Here is a 16,120-nt window from a genome sequence, read left to right on the forward strand (position 1 = left end):
TTAAGGTTTTTCTGTATTCTCATCGTCTGATTGACCTCTGCGGGGTACTTGCTATGAGCTTATTATTTGGACACCTCTTGTGGAAACTATTAAAAAACCAATCAATCAATTTGGGGAATTTCAAGCGCACTACTCTAGGTGCTAAGGGAGTGTGGGGGTGCAGCAGTTCAGTATCAGCCGAAGAGCCAGGTCTTCAGAGCCTTCCTGAAGGTGTTTAGGGACGGGGTGCGTCTGATATCGGTGGGGAGTTCGTTCCTGGTCTTGGCCGCGATGTAGGAGAATGATCTTCCTCCTGTATAAAAGATATAAGAGATCAATTTTTCCTGGTGTACAAAATTTGTACGTGTGTCTTGTCGTATATGTTTAGTAAAATTGTACATGTATATGTATTTAGGGATTGTGTGTTACTCTAGATGTAATTAATGGGCAGTTGAATATTTTCCATTAATTGTATTAATGTGCTTGCTTAAATCAGGTTGCCAATGTGAATTAAGTGTCCCATTATGATGAATAGTTTGGGTGGCATTGATCCCCATGATATACCATTTCGTCAGTTGTTGTTTATGCCCAGGTTATGTGTGGTTATATAGGCAAGCCCTCTTTTTTTTTTTGTCCAGATTTATATCTGGGTGGACGGCCCGCCATTCCACCATGAGGATGAAGTAAATTACTCTGTCCACTAGGTGAATGGGCCACCGGTCTAATTTATAAATGACCGCCAAGCAGGCGGTCATTTATAAAAGCATTGCCAGGGATTGTTGTCTTGGCAGTTCCTGCTAATGGATTTTACTCTGTGCTTTGGCTGTCTCAGCAGGACGCAGCCCTATCGCACATTGTAATTCTCGAAAAAAGATCCCATAACTGGATTTTCTTTTTGTAAAGAAAAGAAATGAATGCTTCCCTCACCATGGGAGTTTTTCGCATGGTCTGGGGACATTATTACGTTTTAAAGTTTACAGGCAAAACCTACTGGTGAGAAACTGTAAAATATGGCTACATGTCCACCCATCTAAATTAGGCGGATAGTCATGTAATCATTTCTGCTACATCCCTTATGCTCCTAGGCCATCTGAGAAGTTTGGCTACGCCATAGACAGAGTAGTCTCCGCCATGGCCAAACTGATGGTCCGCCTGAAATTAAATTTGGGCGGACGGACAGCTATGTTAGAGGGGAGAGGGAATATTTAAATTTGGTTCTCAATATCTAATGACACAAACAAGGAACGGATTGTGTGTATGTAAGCTGTGTGTGACGATTAATGTGATACATCTTTCATTAGACTGATTTTTGTTTGTAAATCAACAAAAACTTATTCTGCAACTCATTTTAAACAAACCTAGCTGTAGAACAAGATCCACACAGTCTGTTTCTTATGTCAAATTTCTTTGGTAGATACCTGTCATAGGTACCTTTTAGGCAAGACGTGAATGAGGCTATTTAAAAATAGCAAATGTTGTTTAGCTTATTAATTCACTTTATTGCAGCATGTTTGTATCTTTGTGACTACCCTACCAAGTAAAACCCGAATGAATGAAAATAAGATAAGCTTCTAAAACTTAAAATGTATGATATTTGCTTCAAGTTTTTTTTAAAGACATACCACATGATGCTGATATGTAAGATGTTACCCACAGGCGTTGCTGGTAATCTTGTAGCCATCCAGTCCAGTCGTATATCCACATTCCTGCATTTCTGGAGTATGCCAGGTGTGTTGCCATACAAGATGAGGCAGCATTGGCCCAGTCCTTTTACCACGTTCTTCTCTTCAGGTAAGAAGCAGGTTTTAAAATTAGGGGCTCATATTAAAGGTCAATGTACTTCTTGATGAGAATCTGAGTTTTGTGTTTACTTGCGCAGCTTGGGTTACTTTCTTGTTGTGGACATTTCCTTCTTCTCTTGCCACATCCCTATTCCTTGTCCTCCATCCCATTTCACATCGCTAAATTATAGATTTAGAGCATCTCTGATGTTAGGGCCATGTACATAATAAGGCCCTGTAAAGCTTAAACATTTAGGTGCTAAACTTAAAATACATTTTAAACAACAACAGTGGTCCTTAAAGAGACTTTTTAGAACAATTGAATAAAATATAGCCTGTAATAAGTCCTATATTCAGGGGTGTCCAGCCGGACACAAAATGTAATCAAATGCAAGTATATGAAAATATTAAAGAGCAACAAACAATACAGTGGGATACAATCATGCATCCGGTACAAGAGAACGTGAACAAACAAATAAACAAAAAGATTTTCAGGCAAAAAGAAGGGGAAGCCCCTCTGACCCTAGAGCCTTTGGGCCACCAACCAACAGAATGACTACCATTTATCGCCAGATGAAAGGAGTCTGGCATTGGTAATATCTGCTAAATCTCACTTTGAGCTTGTGGCTTTTTCGTGACTTTAGAATTTTAATTTAGAAAGCTTCCTTCTTAAAGTCCATCTCTTCTTGGTTAAATTGTTCTACTTCCCATATTTTTCTACTTCTGCACCCTGTCTTTTACAGGGGCAACCTGATCACATTTACAAACTTTTGCTTTGCTCCAAATTTATTTTTCTATTTACATCTTAAGTAGATCATTCAACTAGTTTTCTGTCACTGCCTGGCCTAGTTCAAACTGATGAGAGCACTTCCAATAGTTCATCCTGCCCATCACTGCATAAAGAAGAAATTAACACAATTTAACAGGACAGTAGATTAAAATGGAAACGATTCTAAAGAGAACATTCACTATTTATAGAAAGATGTGGAAATAAAGTGGAACCAATTCTAGGGTTGTAAAGAGAAGACACTTGGGCCCTCATTCCGAGTTTGTTGTAACAGGTTCTGGTATTTACTACATGGGGAAATACCACCACCCGCGAATGGGGCATTTACCACATATAGTAAATACCTCGGGCCCGATTCACAAAAGTAATCTGAGACAAAATCCTAACTTTCGGTATTCACAAAAGGCATTTAGGAGTGGTAAAGTTAAGATTCCTAACTTTACTACTCCTAAACTGAGGAAAACCCTAACTTTACGAATTTCGGAATTCACAAAAGGCATTTGGGAGTAGTAAAGTTAAGATTACTAACTTTACTACTCCTAAATGCCTTTTCTGAATACTGAAAGTCGTAAAGTTAGAATTTTGTCTCAGATTACTTTTATGAATTGGGCCCCTCCTCTTCTGTGTGTTTAAAAAGGGAATGGAGCATTAAATATTGGATCCGTTTTTAACACACCAATTCTACAAGTTGAGCCTTTTTTACGGGTCCTCCTGTCCCCCTAACCGATAAATTTCGGCAGGTTTGACCTGCCAGACTGTATCAGAGGAAAACTGTGAGGGTGTGATACTTATCGCACAACTCGTAATAAGGACTCTTGTGCAAAAAAGCCCTTCACTCCTAAAGAGGATCATAGTCTTTCCTGAGAAAAATCATTCCAATAACTCTAGAAACCCATTACAAAGTGAATGTTCTATTCTGTTTTTAAAATTCCTAACCATATTTTCGCTTAATGGTTTGTTTATGTCTGTCCTGCCATTTTGCTTATTACTTTTAACTTCATAATTAGTTGTATTACCACTAGTTACCTATAGTTATGAATACAAAGGCAGATGGAGGTTCTTAATTTAGTTCTATTAGTCAATAGAATTCCTAATATTAAGTTCTGAATATTACTTACGCACCTTCCATCGTGAGCTCATTTATAACTAATTGCATCTGATCAGTCGGCTATTTTAACAGAGTGGAGTTTGATCAATGTATTTATATTTTGGGGTGGGTAGTGCCGAGGCTGTCTCATGCAAGTGTGGAATTCTGCCTCCAATCTTTTATTAATTTCCAAATTCAAGTCTTTGTATCACATGCCATCAGTTCCTATTAGTAGCAATTTGGTGGAACCAATATGTCAGTAATACTGAATGTATTATGATGTGTAACTTTCCTTTGTACTTCTTTCCCCAGGAGTAAATTCCACGTCTGCTCGAGTCCTGTTTTTTCTTGTTGTCCCGGGGCACCTCACCTTCCTTTATACAATTAACTTGTTGCAGGGAGGACACACTGCCCTTACCTTCACATTCGTAATGTTTTACCTCACTGCTGCTTTACTGCAGGTAAGGAGTACTCACGGCCTGTATATAATGCTTCCAAAGAATATACTGTAATAGGTTAACTGATGGTAGAACCTACTATTCCTTCATTATAAATGCTATAATCCCTTTCTCAGAATAAGGTGCTAATTGCAGTCAGAATTAGTTATAAATGTTTGATAGGTCTAAGCAAGTAGTAAAAAGAAATTCATTTATGCAAGCAGGAATGGTAAGTTCTGTTTACAGCGATTACAGGAAATACTATCTATAATAGACTGTCCACTTCAGCATGTGATAACTGCCTCAGAAAGAGACCTGTTGTTGTGTTGAAAGGAACTTTAATGAAGTGCACATTTTGGGGCATATTAGCAAGGGGGTTTATCTCCGCTTTTTTGGCTTTAAAAGCCAAGAAAGCGGAGATAAAATTATCTCCCTATTACCTAGCTGTCGCTAACACCAGTTAGCGACAGCTAGTAGGAGATAGCGACCATCTTGGGCCCCACTTTGCATGTCAGTGATATTTATCACTAATGACATGCAAAGTGGGCGTGCCAAGATGTTAGCGACTGGAAACAGTCGCTAACATCGCTATCTCCTATTACCAACTTTTGGAGATATTCGCGCTAAGCGCGAATATCTCCAAAAACTAACACCTGCCCTGAGCAGTTCTTAGCCATGTTATCCAATGGGAGGTGGATAACATGGCTAAGAGCATTAGCTCGGTAATGCATGAATATCGCTGACTTTTCAGCGATATTCATGCATTGCGGCCGTTTTTTTTCGCATTTGCGATAAACCTTGATAATAGCAAGGTTTATCTGCGATAATTTCTGACGATGCTTAGCGTTAAAAAATTTGTTGATAAGCATCGTTAGCGATAAATATCGCTTAACGTTGGTAATATGCCCCTTTGTTTTAAAAAACACATTAAATGTAATCTCTCTGAATACTGTTACAGAGTATCTGTTAGTGTGTGGATGTTGGTCAAGGTATGCTGAACACAACCATTACTGCAATATAAACCTAATTTTAGCATAAATAAAATGCATGTTTTGTGAGCTTTAATTAGCCTTTATGAAGTCCGTGTAGTTAGCCATAAATACACTTCTTCTTTGAAGGTCGGTTTCTTCTTATATGTCTTCAAATCCTTTCACATTCCTCTGCAGTTCTTAATCTGTGGCTAATCGAGAATTAAAAAAATCTGTCCCTGCAAGTTAATACTTATTTTTTCCACATTTTGAAGTATTCCCAATCTTGGTTGTGTCCACACCATAACTTTAAGAGAATCAATCCTTATATATTGGATTGCATCCTATAGGCAGATGATAAGGGGAGTGCATGTCTTTGAGGCTGCATTGCTCCACAGCATTTTGCTCAATGAACTCTTGAATCCTTTTATTCTGTCCACTCTCAAGGGCTATTTAGTCTTTCCAAAGTGCTTCATGTCTATTTTTACTTGCAGACTCTAGGTTCCTCCATAGTACTTGTGGAGTAGCTAGTGTCTCATCCTGTGTCCTCTTGTATTCGTTCTTTATTTGGAGAAACTGACTGATTACCAACTCCAACAGGTTAGAAGATCAAATAACCTTCAAAGGCAAGTTGAATGTCTACAAATCCTGTGTAGACGAAGAAGAAAATCATGTTAGCCAAAGTTGAATACTTTAGGAGCTGCATTTTTGGAGCTCAAAAACGCTCCTAACTAATGAGTTACAGTTTTAAATACTTTTCTTAACTCAAGCTGTGTAGCTCATCGCCGTAAGCCTTCTGAAGGTTTCTATAATGGGCCTCGTCCTCTTTTTCATGCTAAAATCCAGAAATATCTCCCCCACAAACATATAAATTTCTTCCAGTGCAGAAGTGAAGGGGTGTATTTTGGATACCGAACCAGGGCCTTTTAATGATCCTTGCACTGCCCGTGGATACTGTTGGCTACTGCATTCACCGACTGGATCTTGGTTTTAAAAAACTCTTTTCTGACTTCTGAAACAGTCCTGAAGAGTTGTAGGTTGAATGTGATACCTCTGTTTGTGAAGACATTCACAATTCACAGTAGACTGAAGTGAGGTGAGTAATTACTACTACACTGTTTCCTGCTCAGGAGATAATCCTGGTGAAAATTGTGACTGTCAATTTTCCAACGTATTGGAGGGGACAGAAATCCTAGAAAAACAGTAACTCAGATTCTGCCCCAGGAAATGGATGGAGACGCCCATTGTCAAGACTCCTGAAGAACTGAGAGCCATTTTAATAAATGCGATATGACTGGGAAGATCCTGTTAGATCTTGCTTTTAACTCCATTCTGATGCACGAGGCATACCTTGCGCCTGAGCTTCCTAGTCTGGCGAGACCTGCCTTATGTGCCTTTATGTTATCTGTGTTCTGAAATTCAAATGTTGATACAGAGTCCCAGATAACTCACAAGTGTGCTGGACGAAGATCTTTCAGAGCAAATAGTTTAACTCCTGCTTTGGTTTCCTGTGCATGTTCTCTGAATTATGTGTTCGATTCTAGATTGCGTCTGCATGCACATGTAGGAAAAAGCTGTCAGTGGCAGATGAACCATTTTTTTCTACAGGTGACTTCAGAATAGATGAATGGTTCTTGATCTGGTGTAAAATGCATTGTTGGCTGGTGTAGATAGGTGCACCATAGGGCAACGGAACACAACTTTTCATCCAAATGATCACCTGGTACTAGATGCTTGGAAATTCGCCTTCTCTATTGTGTTTGCCTTTTGAGTTTAGAGTTCAGTCTAGGCTCCGTTTTTAGGTGTTCATTCTAGGAAAGTCAGCTTATCTTGCGCCAACACTGCATTTTGGTGGGAGGGTGCAAAGAGGAACTGAATAGAGTCAGTTCTAGTTGGCCAACGTTAAAGCAAACAAATAAAGTGCTGACTCTTAAGCAAACAGTCTCTTCTTCCTTTTTATAACGATGTTCTCTAAGAAATTAAAAAAAAATTAATTACAAAAATATTAAAGGCTAAAAGTATTGTTCTGGGCGCCAAAAGCGGTTGCCATTTGTGACCAGTTTTTGCAACCAGAAACCTATTTTGACGAACTGACTTATGTAGGTCAGTTTGCGAAGTAAGGAATCTGAATTGGTTGCAGTGCGAGCCACCTAATTAATAATTATTAGGTTGGTTTCAAACCTTGACTAATTCCTTCTGTTGCAAATCAAAGGGATAGTGGTATGCATTGGTCCGAAAATTACTATGTCTGCCATTGATTTTAAATAAAGTAAACCTTTTTTATTTTTGAAGCAGCCCCATTTCATTACAAGAAAGGGGCTGCTTTAAAAAAAAAAAATAGTTTTCTTTTAAATGTTTCAGTGAGAGTTGGTCTCATTGACCACTGCCGACTCCCCATCAAACGTTTTTCCCAATTCAGAAATGGAAAGGGATCCAGATTGAACACTTTACCTTTTGCTAAGAGGTAACTACCCCAAATTGGGAGTCAGTCACTTTTCAGTGTTTTACAACCAAAAGTTTGCCATGAAAACATTTAGTTTCGATTTGTAATTTGGAAGGGACACCCACAACACACCCCAGCCAAATTGTGAATCGATAACCATTTGAAAACTCATCTTAGGATGTAGTTAAAATGTAAGACTTCTAAAATTTATTTTGAAAATAAAAAATATCTATAGCACAGTCACCCTTGATGATTGGCAGTTTGATGATGAAATTGTTCCTTGTCCTTTAACATTGTGGTTGAATTGTGTAGCCGTAAGTCCTTGAAGCAGTGAGCCTGGCCTGGCTGGCACCTGACTTTCTTCGAGTAGTTTCATGATTTGATTTGATTGTCATGGATTTTGATATATCTGACATGTTTTCTTACCCATGAGACTCATGCCTTGAGTACACTGAAAAGTACTACACTATGATTTTTTTATGTTGTTCCCTAGCAGAGTACGTGACTCTTCTGAAGATGGGGTTATCTAAAAAAAAAACTTTTTGACAAGAGTAACCACCTTCATTCTCTCCAGACTGAGTCATGATTGGCTGTTGGAGGCAGCAAATCAATTTTCACGGGGCACATGCAGTATTACTTTCACCTCAGGTTAGAGAAGCAGTTAACTGGCTCCTCTAGGTACATCCATGCAGTTGTTCACGACATGGACCCTTCACTTTCTTCTGCTGAGTTGTCGCAGTTGTTGCAACAAGGTGGACAAGTTAGGCACTGGTACACCTTTCTGGTAAAAGTAAAGAGCACAACACTTTGTTTTTGCTTCACAATTTGAGTGAGTTTAAGCAAAGCAGCCGGCGGTCCGCAGGAAGCAACACCTACACTGAGGAAGAGGCCAAGGGCAGAGCCTTTTGTTCTTACTTGTGAAAAGGGAATGTGCTTTGTGGCTAATCCTATATCCTGTGTTTAGCCTGGACAAGAGACTAGAAGCCTCGAAACAATCTCTGATTGACCAAGATTCATCTGACCCAGTTCACATTCCTTATTAGCATTGACATGTTTTCACTCACCATGGACACTTGGTAATTTTAAGCAACATAACTTGCTGATCACCATGGGATTTGTTGGTCTGGAAGTATCTCTAGCTTTGGCTTCAAGGTGTCTAGGTGAGAACATCAGTTAACCTTTTCTCTTTGGGCAAGGCTTTGTGCACCAGTACAGGGGAAACAATTAAACTAGCATCCTGACTCTGTTGCCGCCTGCCTTTATGAGCCAGGAATACTATTGAAGACTGAGAAGTGAAGCCTGTTGACACTGTTACTTGGCAAGAAGGAGATAGATTTCCCTGCATGCTGAGCTACTGCGCTACCCCATCTTCAGAACTTCTACGGGTAATCTGCTTCCATCTTTAATGTAAGGACTTGTTACCCAGAGGAGAGAATCTCCGCCCAACCTGATAAGAGTACGCTTTCCACCTGGATAGAGATCACTAGTGTCTCCATCTCACCTTTGAAAGAGCCCTCACATTATGTACCAGAGACCACAGAAGGAGCTCAAGCCATTGAAGGAAACCCTTAACTTTTGGTGGTTTGCCCAAGATTTTCCTCGTCTTCTTTTGCATGACCTATTCTCCCTTTAGTCAATGTGGTTCTGTTGTTTGCTGGTCTTCCTGTTCTATTCCCTGTTGATGCTGACTAGCCACTGCTGATAACTCTACCACAAGGAACACATCTCTTTGGGAACCACCTTTGAAGACTGTACAAGCTTTTGTAATTAATCTACTGGCGTGCCACCTCTTGTATCATCAACTGTGCTCTCAACGTTCCCCAAAGCTTAAAACTCCCTCTGAACCAGCTCTGAGCACACTGTGAGTTCTCTTACCATCGCGCCTTATAAAAACCTGATTGATAGATTAATACATGCTTAATACTTAAAGAACTTTACCATTTTGAAGGAACCTTGCTCAGATCCTACATTGGTGCCAACTCTGTGAAATTATATTATATTTCTTGGGCACACTAATACAGAACTAAGTAAGGTAAAGTTAGAAAAGAAAGATATTTGGATTTTTTTGTGACGGAGTAGATGGTTGCTCTGATGCCTTAGAGAGCAGGAAAGAGTTTGAGTGCTTGGCTACCAAATATGAGAGCCCATGGTCACCAGTGTAGCCACTCTTAAAAGAGGGAGTTTTCAGCAGAAGAAGAATGCAAGGAATGAGCAGGTAGGTGAGTAGTGAGTGAATCCAGATATGAATACATTGATCCTTATTGTTGCACTGCTCGATGACAATTGCATAAGAATTTGATACTTGAGATGACCTGCAATGGATGTGCAAGCCAGAAAATGTGCTGTAGTTTCCTGAATGATTTGCAGTTGACAAGTGTGGTAGGCAGGAAGGCTGAGGTGCAAAGATACCCGTAGTCCAGACTAAAAGAATCTTGGCTTGAACAACTGTTTTCGGCATTCTAAAGGAAGTAGAGGGTTCTCCTTGCACAATACTGTTAGACAGAAGAAAACAGGAAGAAAAGACTTTGACAAACATTAGAAAATTATAGGGATTAGTCAGAGGTAAACCAATTATTTGTTGCAGCAAAGACTGCAGTGGTGTGGGGCTTAGCTCAGAGGACCATGATAAGGAAGACAAGATTTTGAAAGAGAAGCTAAACAGAAGACTTTCTCTCTTTTTAATTTAAAACCACCACCAAGAAAGAATGTGGAGAAGATAGAGCTAGACCAATATATAAATGATGTATGACTGTAATAGTTTGCATATTGTCAGCATACGAGATTAAAATAAATGAAGGATCAGATGTTCAGAGCCAGTGGAGCAACTTGTGGGCTAAAAAGAGTAGGGCTGAGTGACGAGCCCTACGGCATGCCGAATAGAAGATGTGTGAATGAAGAGTGGAAAGGAGGGCTCTGGATGCCTTGAGACCTTTTTGAGAGAAAACAGGAAATCAATTACTAACCTATGTCCCTTATTCCCTTTTCATTCAGGAGATTAAGTGGTACACTATTAGACCTAATATCAAAGGTAGCAGAGAGATAAAGTAGGATGGCTGTGGGCTCCTTCCTTTGTAACTCACTTGCTTTGCACTGTGCTTCTGGGTGATCCTCAGGAAATTCTGCAAACACTTGAGGGCAGACCTTTTCTATTGAGCCTTTTGATTGGAATTACAATTCTGGCTCTTCAACCCCGATTCCTCCATCCCATCCTATGCATGGAGAAGCTTACCTTGGTTGAACGACGTTACAAAATAATGTGCATCACAGTGTCGACCCTGTGAAAAAGGCTTGTTATGTAGACTATCCTAGCAAAGCAAACCAGATAACCAATTGAATGGATCCCACTGTGATGGTAGCATTTTACTTGAATTATTGGATCTCAAATCAAATAGTTTCTTGTGAATGATAGTGAGGCACTTGTACAAGATGTGGAGGAAACTGGACTAAGTTCATACAGTTAAATGAAATTAGCAGATCTATTAGTTTCAGACTTCAGAATTTGGGCAGTGTCTTACTGGTGATCCAAATGAAAGAAAGAAACTTTGCTGGAACCGTGAGCATTATTCAAAAGAAGGAAGACAGCTTTAGCCCTTCCACCAACAGTGTTCCAAAAATGAAATTCTGTAATTTCCCGCCTGCACAACTCACCTCAAAGAACACTGCCCTTCCTATTTCAGCCTTACTTACCTTTCTTTTTTCCTGAGTTTTAGCTGTGCTTCATTTTTTAGGGTTGTTTAAACTCTCATTTGAATTAATACATGTTGTACAATACCTTATGTCTTTTGTGGTCAATTACTGCCCTCATTCACTGACATTTCCATTCCACTATTCTCATCTATTCATTCTCATCCTCACAAATTCTGCAGCTCCTTCTCTGTGCATCCCCCGAACCCCTCGCTGCCTTTTTTTCTCTATCCCAGTTGTCAGCTGATTACTAGGCCTAGTCTTGTCCTGCCATGTAGAGCCCAATTAGAGATTGAACTGTACTGGTGGGCTGCAAACTGTAAACACTGGCATCGTGTGGGAATATTCCACCAGTACCAAGCAATTTCGAGTTAGTCCCCACAGAAAGGGGAATACCTGTATTTCTACAGGGTCAAATTCTAACCTGAATTCCTGTAGAGGGTAGAGTTGTGGATCAAGAACCTGTAGGAGGGAGCTGCCACGTGGCTTTGGGGATGGTGAGGGGGGGCATTGCTTACTCTCTGTGTTGTAGCTGTGTGTGGGTGGGTGTTAAGTCTGCCTATTGCCCAGGGCTTCACTGTATAAGCTGGGTGTGGACTTGCACCCAGCATTTCTGCTGGTGGGGTGGAGCAGGGTGTGGGTTGGGGGTACATGATGATGAGGAGTTGAGAAGCAGGGGCAAGGCATGACATGGAGGACCCTGGTGGTAAGAGCAGTGTCTGCTACCTTCTGGTGCTGCAGTGGTGGGTCTGGCCCAGGTTTTGCTTCTGATGACAGCTCCTGCACTCCTGTCAGCTCTGGTTGGTTTTCTCGGTTGTGGTTCCCCACCTGGTAAAACTGGGTCTTGTATTTCCGGGCCCTAAATTACCAGGTATAGTTTTCACAAGCCCAGTACCTTTAGGACCAGAAACACCTGCCCACTATCTTCCAGCTTCTAAATAGCATTATTGAGTAAGATGTCACGATATCCATATAGTGTATTAATATAAAAAATGGAAAATAATGTATTTCGATATAAATGTACTTTGATGTTAATCTGTTGGATTTAACTATTCGGAGGCTTTTAAATCCCTGTCCTCGTGATTACTGCCATATTTCAGATACTCTTGCCTAGTACTCCTTCTGTGTTTGCTTTTGACAGGCCTTTCTTCTCTTTGCAGGTCGCCATCCTACTGTACCTGGCTGATCTGTTTGTGCGATTCATGTGGAGAAGAGAATTGGACCCGGATAATTTCTCCATCCCCTACCTCACGGCTCTTGGAGACCTCCTAGGAACAGGATTCCTGGCTCTCTGTTTCCGGGTGGTGTTTCTCATGAGTGGGCAGGTTTCAGACATGGGAAACTAAGGATATTTTGTATATCTCAAAATAAGGGAAGTGTGATGCATGTGTGCAACATTGACTCCACAGTCATGGGATCAAGAAGGTCTCCTTGGTTTCATTTTTGTAAAACAAAGCACACCAGTCACAGTGTGACATGTTTGCTCTCCAGTGTCCTGAAACTTGGTGGTACTTTCTGAGAAGAATTGCTGAACATCATGGAGACTGTTGCACTGTCTCAAACAGTGCAGTTAAAGTAATAACGAACTTCTGTAAATAAAGCGCCAATGGCCACGGAATGCTCTTTGTAAGGACCGCCTTAAATATTTGGAAATAATGTAGACAGGAAAAATGTGGTGTTTCGTAAATGTTTGGTAATGTGACAATAAAGACCTAACAAATGTATTGGGCACAAAGATAAGACTTTACCCTACATGTTCTTAATTTGGATAACTATCCTACAGTCCTTACTGTCAAAAGAAATGTCAACAGCTTATGTGAGATGACACTGTGAGGAACTGCATCTGATTAGTCTTACCAGAAGATGGGTGTTGAAGGTCAAGGAATTTGAGTAGTGCTACCTCAAGTCATTGAGAATGGAGACACCCAAATTCTAGCTTTTATTAGGAGTCATTTGCCAAAAGAACAAATTGGGCAACCTTTTAATGAGTGCATTGCTGGACAAAACTTGAGAAGCTTTTGAGTTGAAGTGCCTTGTGATGATGTGGCCATTAAATACATTTAGCACTTGTTTTGCAATTTATTCTAAACATTGAAACTTGGAATAGCTTAGACAGATGAGTGTAGAAAATTCGAAGTTTCTTGGATGCCTTAATCTGAAAGTCCTAATCTTCACTTTGGAACACCAGCCTGGGAGTCACCATGCTAATGCAGATTGTCTAACCAGATTCCTCCTCTTTCAAAGACGTCAGGATAGAGGTTGGTGTGAGTCTCTGTCATGTTAAAGAGGAGAGAGCGTTTGAAGGAATCCCATCTGCCTATTATTACTCACAGAGCTAATTGTTTGGACGCCCCACCTTTACTTCCACTGAGAGAGACAGCATGTATTTCTGAGATCAACCCTAATGTACACTGTGTAATGGATTCCAAATTCATTCCTCCTACGACAACCCTGGTAAAATGATTATGAGTTGTCCTAGTCCCAGGTAGGCAGTTTTAAGCTGGATGCACATTTGTATTGAAATTTCTTTTAAAGCTCTGAATCCTGATATTTTAGTATCTTTTTTCAAAAGCATGTTTTTTAAAAGTTCAAATTTGCTTTATTTTAGCCACTTGAAATACACTTACCTTTATCTGGAGCATGACCTGAAAAATGACGCCTGTATGTAAATTGAATATGTTAATTTAGTTTTTTTTAGAGCCTCCTTCCATGGGCATCTCAAAAGCATGGCTTTCTTACTTGCAAACAGCTGCTGGCAGGAGATGCTTTTGTCCTCTGTGGATCCAGCAGCAAACCACTGGAGTCAAGCACCCTGTTCCTCTAACCAACAGCTGAGCTTGAAGAACTGGGCACCGAATGGACTTAAAGTATTATTATTACTCTTGAGTCCCTTACAAATTAGGCATTGTCTTGGAGTCCAAAGAATAAGAACACCAATATTTACCTGGATAAAATACACCTCTGCTCTAATACAGTGCAAAGTCACTACAACATGGTTGCCCAAAAGAGGATTTAGTTCATTTAAAATCCTAGTATTTCTCATCCATGAGTACTTTAGAGTATTGCATCCCAGTTTGTTTCCTTTGAAAGAAGTTTGCAGAGTTGCAGCATAGTCTCTTTTCCCCTGTCTTATTTAGAGGTGGGGAAATTGCTATTGTTCCAACGATGGAGCCTTGTTGTTGAAAACCTGTGATTGGTGGCCCCCTCGCCACAGGGATGATAGCTGACTTTAGAAAGCAAACCATATTCAGGGTGGTCGCTTTGGTGTGGATTTTTCCTGCCCAGGTCAGCCGTGGTCTGAAAAAAGCAGTAATGTCTCCAAACTGGAACACTGAGCTGGCGCCGCCCTGATCACGGCTCGTCAGTCAGGTTGAGCTGGTTCCAGTTTCACAGAGCGCACAGGATCCACGTCTGGGCAGTCACTTAGGACTTTACATCAAACAAACAAAAGTTGATGGGAGGATTCTTTGCAATAAATCACTAATCACTAGCAATTGTCTGTGGCACTTATTTTGTATGGGTGAAGAGTTACCACCCAACCAATACCATGTTTTGTGGGGCTTGCTCCCTCCCAGAGAATATTTTTTGGGGAATATAGTAAAATTATGAAATGATGTGAAACATTATCCCTCCCTACAAACACCTTATGGCACAAATCAGTGAAACATGGTATATCAGGTAGACTACCTAGTTACAGCCAGGATGGAATGCTACCTTTTCCTTGCATATGTTGATAGAATTGGGATATGACTACACTGTCACAAGAACCGGTTTTCCCTGAGTGCAGATAGTGGTGCACAGAAATGCCCTGGGTTACACATGCTGCGAAGTTTAGGATGCCAGGATGGTACAGCTTGCTTGGTACTTCCATCGCTTATCATCTACAGAAGAAAAAGGAAGAAAAGGTTTAAAAAAAAGCTAGTGAAAAATCCCAAAAGCTTGAAGATGGGGATAATAATGGTGTATATCCAAGGAGAATATGGGACCAAACAACACTGGCTAAATTCAAGCGGGGTGGCGGGAGGTTAGAGCCTCTGGTAGTGAGACAAAATATCGAAATTAAAATATCGATATACATTAATATCGAAGTTTTAATATCGATGGTATAGAATATCGATGTGTAAAATATCGACAGACAGAATATCGTTTTTTAAGGTATGTATGTTACTAATATCGAAATTTTGTTTAGTGTTATGTATTTTATTATGTTGTTTATATGTTTGTTAATTATGTTTTTTAATGTATGTTTGAAAATTAGTAATTTTGTTTACATTTTGCGTTTTAGTATCAGAGCGGGTTGTGGGTTTATAGGGGAATCGGGTGGGAAGTAATTTAATAATAATTAATTAATTTATTTTTGTAAATATTTTTCATTAATAATTAATTGGTGATTAATTAATATTAATTAGTTAATTACATTAATTAGAGTTAATGTGCTAATATATTTAATTTTGTGTTATTGTTAATTAATAATTAATTGTTAATTAAATAATATTAATTAGTTAAATACATTAATTCGAGTTAATGTGCTAATATATTTAATTTTGTGTTATTGTTAATTAATAAATAATTGGTAATTAATAATTATTAAGTGATTAAATTATGTGATTTATTTATGTGTAGTGGGTTGTGTGTTTTAGGGGAATAGGGTGTGATATAATTAAATGTAATTAATTAAAAAGATTGTATTTATTTATTGGTATTCATTGTTAATTAATTGGTAATTAATATGTGTTAATTAGTTCATTTATAATCACATCAATTTAATAATATTAATTGTTATTAATTGATTAATTGAAATTTATATTAATTGTGTTTTTTTGTATGTGTTGTGTGTTAAAGGGGGAGTAGTGTGGGAAGTAATTTTTACCCCCATGCTATCCAATGCTTTCCCTACTGTTGCACCCTCTGGAGTGGGAATAGTAATGTAAACCCCTACGCTATCCAACGCTTT

General features: G+C 39.4%; 1 protein-coding gene across 3 annotated transcripts in view; it reads left to right on the forward strand.

The window, feature by feature from the left end:
• The window catches only part of SLC41A3 (solute carrier family 41 member 3), a 212,223-nt gene extending 198,988 nt beyond the window's left edge, over positions 1-13,235 (forward strand). For all 3 annotated transcript variants that reach the window (XM_078661723.1, XM_078661724.1, XM_078661725.1), the window contains 3 exons: positions 1,636-1,770; positions 3,947-4,095; positions 12,327-13,235. In XM_078661723.1, the coding sequence (XP_078517849.1) occupies positions 1,636-1,770; positions 3,947-4,095; positions 12,327-12,512 (470 nt within the window). In that variant the 3' untranslated portion in view covers positions 12,513-13,235. The remainder of the gene's footprint in view (positions 1-1,635; positions 1,771-3,946; positions 4,096-12,326) is intronic.
• The last annotated feature ends 2,885 nt before the right edge of the window (positions 13,236-16,120 follow it).

This window comes from Lissotriton helveticus, chromosome 9 (assembly GCF_964261635.1).
Source record: "Lissotriton helveticus chromosome 9, aLisHel1.1, whole genome shotgun sequence".
NCBI classification, from domain to species: Eukaryota; Metazoa; Chordata; class Amphibia; order Caudata; family Salamandridae; genus Lissotriton; species Lissotriton helveticus.